The 7441-nt window shown below is 39.8% G+C and overlaps 1 protein-coding gene across 1 annotated transcript; it reads left to right on the top strand.

Moving 5' to 3' along the window:
* The first annotated feature begins 34 nt into the window (after positions 1-34).
* Positions 35-7137, top strand: thnsl2 (threonine synthase-like 2). Its single transcript, XM_088281676.1, has 9 exons — positions 35-133; positions 1666-1897; positions 1988-2182; positions 2334-2486; positions 4434-4673; positions 5301-5449; positions 5547-5672; positions 5783-5937; positions 6182-7137. Exons 2-9 carry the CDS (start codon positions 1675-1677, stop codon positions 6405-6407), a joined length of 1467 nt encoding a protein of 488 aa, XP_088137802.1. The 5' UTR covers positions 35-133; positions 1666-1674; the 3' UTR covers positions 6408-7137.
* Positions 7138-7441: the final 304 nt, after the last annotated feature.

Here is a 7441-nt window from a genome sequence, read left to right as displayed (position 1 = left end):
GATTGGTCTTTAATAGTGGGCTGGATTAACGGAAGGGATCAGCCTTGAACATACTGTATAAAAATGACCAGCTCGAAAGTTTAAAGGTCGCTTGACATGTCTTGTAGTCGTTTAGAGAGCGTGCAGACAACCGGTAAGTTTATGATTCATATGAATAATAAATAATTGTTGCAATGCGTAGGAGAATGTGTTCGACAAAAACCCTTGCTCGTTTGCTTGTTCACGTAAAGTAGAGATAAATAACCGCTAGAGGGAGCCTCGGTTGTTAGGGGACTTTAATAATATGTAGCCGCCACTCTCAACCGAGAGTCCCGGTGAGCTTTTCCATTCTGATTTTTGACGTATTTGTGTTTGGCGCCAATAACACTGGTCAGCAAATTTTAATCAATGATCAATGATGTGCTTCAACGTATTTTTGAAGCTGATTAAAAAATTAAAGGTTGACGAGCACAAAAGGTTTTTGATATGTTTTATTTAATTATTAAATTTGACCATGCGTTGTAATTTATAGCTAAGAGGTTTCAGGAAAAAAATCCACCTGTTGCTGAACGCAACCCTTTATAATTATTGCTCAATATATCATTATATTACATATTTCAGGGGCGGAACAGTGGGCGACTGGTTAACACATCAGCCTCACAGTATAGAGGAATCTATATATATATTCCTGCTTTCAAGCTATTACAGTTTTTTTTTAAAAAACATGGACATGGTGGACATACAGTCATTGAGGCACTAGCTAATTAATTGAATTCTCTGTTACTGGGACTAATTACACAGATGATCTCTTTTGATGATGAAATGCGTAAAAATGCTTTGGTAAATTTCTCTTAAGACAAGCCAAACAACCAAAATTTTATATATACCTGTGAAGAAATGCCTTCCACAACCGAATGATGTAAATTTGGTTCTCGGTTTGGCCCAGAAGTGCTACGATAGTTTTATTTCTGATCATTTTAATGATTAATGCAGTGCTTCTCAATTATATTCTGTTACACCCCCCTAGCAACAAGAAAACAAATCGTGCCCCCACCCCTCCACGCACTCTCCGCCGCAAATATAAATAGAATTTTCATATCAAAACAAACCTACACCGTAGTTAATACTTGCTGTACACAATGGGTCATTAGAGCGCCACTGCTAACTACTGTAGTGGATTTGCAATTACACTATGTTGGAGTACGGGAAAAAAAGCATGTCACCCATGGTCACCAGTGCCCCCCTAAGCATCGCACCACGCCCCCCGAGGGGCGCCCACCCCACTAGCACTGGATTAAAGTAATATATTGTATGTTCCTCAATGGCAATGCCCCAACTGCTGCCTCTGTCCAGTCCTTGCAGGTTCCCCAAAATTCTTGTATGAAATTTGCTTGTCACTCTTCTCAAGGCTGTGTTTATTGCTGCTTTTTCCGTACACTCATCTTGGTAATTTGCTTGGACTCGGCTCTTTTTGAACAGGCACTTTCTTGAGAAAGGATATGAATGCGGACTTACTATGTAAGCAGGAAAAATGAATCTCCTGATATAACAGTTATTTTCTTGTGACCATTTAAATAGTGTTCCTATGATGAGCTAACAAAACCAAATACTCAAGTAGTAATTACGCATGCAGATTCACACCAGAGTTAGTCAAAGGAATACATAACTTCCTTTTTGTTTATTTAGGTTTGCTTAATGAAGTATTGCAGTACACGTGGTGGAGTCCATGGATGGGACTTCCGGGACGTACTCTTCTCAGGTTATGCTCCTGATGGCGGGATGTTCATGCCTGAGAGTATTCCCATGCTGAGTCCAGAAACTCTGAGGTGCTGGAGTGGACTGTCTTATCCCAAACTGGTGGTGGAGGTAGCTGAAATGTTCATTCCCACTGAGCTAATTCCTAGAGAGGACCTGAAGGGTGAGCGCTCCGTCAAAGGGGACAAACTATAGGACTTGAAATATTTCTTTGAATGTGTAACTTCCAATGACATTTCTTTCCTTGTCACAGTTCTTGTGCACTCTGCTTTGTCTGGATTTGCTGTGCCCGATGTGATCAGAACTGTCCAATTGAAAGATGGCCTGTCAATCCTGGAGCTCTTTCATGGAGATACACTGGCTTTTAAGGACCTGGCTATGACCTGCACAGTGCGCTTTCTGGACTACTTTCTGCAGAAGGAGAAACACAGAGCTACTGTTCTTGTTGGTATGACAGTAGCAACATGAGTTCATAATTTTGAATGTTGTAATGTGTTTTTTGGGGGAGGGTGGGCTACAGTGATCACGGTAACTTGCACTTGCTGTGACATATTAAAATATTTATCATGTGACTTTTCCGCTCTTGCATTCCAATGTAGGTACATCAGGTGATACAGGCGGCTCGGCCATCCAAAGTGCAAAAGGCCTCTGCGGCGTGGATGTGGTGGTGGTTTACCCTCGAGGATGCATTACTTCTGTCCAGGAGAAACAAATGATCACTTGCCTGGAGGATAACATCCATGTCTTTGCAGGTGAGAACATTACTATCAGTTTTTCATCTGGAGTCTCAAACCAGGCCTTCTCAAATAGTGTATTTTTTTTTTTTTTTTGCTGTGCTATAATAATATATAATAATGCACATCCATTGCAGCTTGTGGCAGTAGCACTGTATATTACATATTTTATATATAAATATATATATATATATATATTATATATAAATATAATATAATATAAATACAGTGTTATCTGCTGCCTGATTATAGTGAAACATCATGAACATGAGTAAGTTCAGAAATAACTACATTATTAATACCACCATACACTAATACCATTATACACCATTATACCCCGCCTACTGCCCGACGATAGCTGGGATAGGCTCCAAGTAATTTGAATTAACTTGATGTAGACAATAACTTTTTTTCAGGGCTAAGAAGAAGTACTGACACATGGCACTAGTGTGTTTCATTGCCCTGTGTCTTATTACATTGATCATTCAAACATAAAATTGTGCCAAATATCTACCCAAAGTTTCAGATTTGATTTTGCCAGTAGAGGCTACATTTATACTAGTTGAGGGCGTGACGAACTTGAAAACTAGAGAACTCTTGATCTCTTGCGTCTTTTTCATCTTTTGATGGCAAAAAAAAGTATTTCGTCTCACCGATCCTATACTCTAGGACCTAGAGTCACCAAATGGCGATCCGGACCGCGGGATGGTTCGGACCGGACCCATGACCAATCTATGATGATTTTTTTTTCGGGCGCATTCGCAAACGTTGACGCTGCAATTGTAGTTAATACGGAAAAGGCGTCACTGATTTGAGCCAATCAAATCTTTTGTTTACGATCCACTGCCAATTGCGCAACCGACCGGAAGAGAGTGCTGCTGACAGTATGCCTTGCTTAAAAAGTTAGCAAGGTCGATGCGTGTTGTTTTCAATGAATGGACGGAGAAATTAAGTTTCGTTCTGGCTGCAGCCGATTCAAAACCAGTGTGCATCATATGCTCCGAAACCGTCGCAACATTGCGAAGCGCCACTACGAAACAAAGCATGCGCTTTTTTGCAAAGTTATTCGCTGAAGTTTGAGGTGAGCGCACGCAAAAACATCGAACTTTGAGTGCAGTATAAGAGATTTTTACATTTTCGTTTACAGCCCAGCGGCATGCAAACGAATGTTCACTAAAAGTATCGTGGATTTTGAGGAAACATAAAAAAATATTCAGTGATGGGGAAGTTGTGAAGGAGTGCTTAAATGCGGTTGCGCAAACATTATTTAAAGGAAAACACAAAGCCCAGATGTGTCAAATAATCTACCAAATCCCAATGGCCCTGACTCCTTTCCAACCCAGATTTAAGTCACTGGCAGGGCAGTCACAAACTCATTTTTCTCATTAAGAGAAGTTAACAAAATATTCAAAAGAAAAGGTGGTGTCAAAGCTCATTTTGAATTATTTTTTCATGAGGACAGCCATTTTTATTGATTGTGTACTGAACATGTTGACCTGTTTTACTTGGATAATTAGGCTTTCCATTTTTTTAGGCTGATAACTCTTTGATTTAAGAAAAAAAAGGCAAAAGATGTTAACTCAATGCTTAGCACTTGATATATTTCCGCAGGAGATATTTTACTATTTTTTTCCGGAAGTCGCACCCTTAAGTTCCTGGAGCCACATTTTCTTGAATGTGAAATAAACGCCTTATATTTGTTTGACTGGCAAAGGTGTTTAATGGGAACATTGCTAAATATTTCGTATACAAGTGTGCTCTGTTGAAAATGACTAAATATTGAAACTATATAAAAATGTGAACATAGGCTAGACATTAAGGGAAGTCGGACTTTGGTTCAGACCTTTTAATTGGAAGAAATTTTCGTCGTGGACCTCTGTGACTTTTAATTGAATACCTCTGCTCTAGGTGGTGAGTGGATAGTGCACATTTTAGTTTAATTGGATGCATTTTGTGTTTTCAAAGCGGATGGCTCATCAGATGACATCGACCAGCCTGTCCGTTGTTTATTTGCTGATCAGGAACTGGTGAAATATCATGGCCTCATGAGCCTTAACTCTGTGAACTGGTCTCGTATCATGATCCAGCTTGCGCATTTCATCTATGCGTACTTGCAGCTAAATGGAATGGAGCAGGATGAGGCTCACAAACCACTTTCTGAACTGGAGGTGGTCGTACCCACTGGGGGAGCAGGTAACATTGCAGGTAGGCGGATGAAGAACTATACATATGCAAATTGATAGATGCCACAATGCTCACATGCAGTCATCCCTAAAAGAATATGTTTTCAATTAGCTCATCCTAAGTGCAAAACATAAGGGAGGAGGTTACACTTTTATCTGCAGTTTCTTGTACTGTGCATTCAAGAAAGTTCAACACCACTCACCGTACTGAATACCCGTCTCGTGTGTAAGACTATGTTTGCGCTGAACTGAATCATCCCAGTGAGCATCTGATATCAATTCAACATCAATATGACATTATTTGAATGCGTTTGATGTTATATTGATGTTAAATTGACATCAGCTGCCCAATGGCATGATATCGTGGCACAAGGTTAAACTATCCTGGCTAAACAGACTGATGCTTTGACCCGATGCATCTGGCCTACACATTCTGTTTTGACCTCAGTTGCGTAGTGAAGTCGTTGTTAACGTGTTTAAAAATGGCCTTGTGTAATATAAATAAAACTGCCTCGCCTTGCCTTTTATATGTATACTGTATAATTACACCCTGGCATGCGTGGCTGATATTTGGCGGTGGCTATACCAAGAAGCCAACATTTCTTTCTTTTATTCATCCTTCTCTTGTTTTTGTCTATCTCTGTCTCAGCTGGCTTCATTGTGAAGAAGATGGGTTTACCCCTGAAGCTGGTGGCCATGGTGAATGCCAATGACATTGTTCACAGAACAGTAACCTCTGGTGACTTTACCATGGCACCCAATGTCACTCAGACATTAGCTCCAGCCATCGACATTCAGGTATTGCATTTGTTATTCGCTAAGATTGTAAAATATTGCCATCAGGTAGCACATAAATGGTGTAAATGTCTTTTTATAATGGTTGTTTGTGAATTAGGACCCTTATAACTTGGAGCGAGTATTCTGGCTGCTTCTGGAAAGAGACTATGCTTTGGTGAAGAATATTATGGAGGAGTTTCAATGTTCACATAAATACACGCTGCTTGAAAATCACCACAAACTGGTACTGACTATGTAGACTTTCTGGACCCACTCATATGTCAACAATGCACAGATTAAACATTCTAATACTTTGACCAAGCGTTGCATTTTCTTCCCGTTTGGTACTTGTAGTTGTCCCGCACATTGTCAAGTGCAACAGTGAATGATGACGGCATCTTAGAGACGATGAGGAGATGTTGGGAGGAAAACCAGTATGTGCTGTGTCCCCACACTGCGGTGGCTGTATGGCATCACTACCACTGTCCACATGACTCTGCTGTTAAAAGGTTAGGTCATTCTTGTATGTTCGCATCCTCAAGAAAAATAAAAAAATGAAAATGATTTAGTAAGAGTGTGAGTTTAAATATAAACTACCCCATGAGAAAGACAAAAAATTGCTGTGCAACACTACATATCCATTAGTGAAATCTCAAATACTGAGAAGAAGGATGCTCTGCTAAGACCAAAACCTTTTTTACTTTTCACTACAAAGAGCTCACCGAACTTCCATCTCAAACTCCTCTTTTTCAGGTGTTACCTTGCCACAGCATCCCCAGCCAAGTTTCAAGCAACAATAAGGAGGGCTGGGTTGAACTTTGACCTACCCGAAGCAGTCAAGGCTTTGGACAAATTACCTTCGCGTTATCAGAACCTGGAACGCACCTCTGACTGGTGCAAAGACTGGGAACAGAGACTGCGAATAACAATCCAGTCTGTGAGTTTAGCCAGGAAAAACAGAGTGCCTTTTTACATTTGAATTTAGGATTTCAACTTAAAAGATTTTATTTGATGATTGCTGTACGCTCTTTCCAGTCTTTCATTTATATCTCTTGATATTCATTTTCACGTTTTTTCCCTTTCTTCCTCCACACCATAAGCATAAGCAATTCATAATCAAACACAGATGCAAACATTAGTGAAGTTCAAATGACGTGAACTAGAAAGATTCACCTTCATCTAAATATACAAATTAGAATCCTTTAACGAGAAATTCAATTTTCACTCTGCTGTATAAATTGTAATCCGCACAATGGAAAGAGATCTCAGAGGGAAGGAGCGGTGCAAACAGGGTTTAGGTGCTTTGCACAGCTCATCACTAATTAGAAAGCAGATTATCTCCAACAACTACTTGCCAGTTTTTGTGATTTTTGTCCACAGCAGGACTTGAACAGTGACCCCCTGAATGCAAGAACACAGACTAGAAATGACTGAACTGTATTCAGGGAAATACACTCAGTTGCCAGGGGGACAGATTTCTAGGGCCCGCAGCTTCTTGTAAAAACTGCTTAATAAGAATGTCTTCAATTTCAAGTAATTGTTTTAGTTTTAATTCCCATGCTTTAAAAACACATTGAAATGCTAATCTATGATTATTTCAACTGCTTATCACTCTTCACATTCAATGGACTATTCCATTTTACTGCACATGTAGACCTGATTCGTGAAGACAGCCATAAAATAAACTTGCTGGCGCTGTTGTGAGGAAATTTTCCGTTACGTTTTTATGTTACCTGGGCCGAGTAGATAAGAAGAGAAAGCGAGAGGAAAACAAAGATAAATAAATAAATAAACAAAAAAAAAAACAAAGGTATCAATGTTAGTCACCTTGACGCTGAAGTGGCAAAACCGAAAACCAGACGCTCGTACCAGGAGCACTGCTGTCAGTGTTAGCTCAGGAAAATGTTGTTGAGATGAATAAGGAGTGTAAAACTTGGTCAAAATATGCCAATGCTTCGAAGCATGCAGAGTTATCCAGGATGAAGTTTCGGAAGCGCATACCGAAATGTGATT

This window comes from Idiotropiscis lumnitzeri, chromosome 18 (assembly GCF_059441095.1).
Source record: "Idiotropiscis lumnitzeri isolate Australia: NSW breed Sydney's pygmy pipehorse chromosome 18, RoL_Ilum_1.0, whole genome shotgun sequence".
Classification (NCBI taxonomy): Eukaryota; Metazoa; Chordata; class Actinopteri; order Syngnathiformes; family Syngnathidae; genus Idiotropiscis; species Idiotropiscis lumnitzeri.
This window is presented reverse-complemented; position numbering and strand designations above follow the sequence as displayed.

Coding starts and splice junctions, on each gene's coding strand:
- thnsl2 (XM_088281676.1), top strand. CDS start 1,675: ATGAAGTATTGCAGTACACGTGGTGGAGTCCATGGATGGGACTTCCGG. Junction 4,674..5,300: donor GGGAGCAGGTAACATTGCAG/GTAGGCGGATGA, acceptor TCTCTGTCTCAG/CTGGCTTCATTGTGAAGAAG. Junction 5,938..6,181: donor CATGACTCTGCTGTTAAAAG/GTTAGGTCATTC, acceptor CCTCTTTTTCAG/GTGTTACCTTGCCACAGCAT.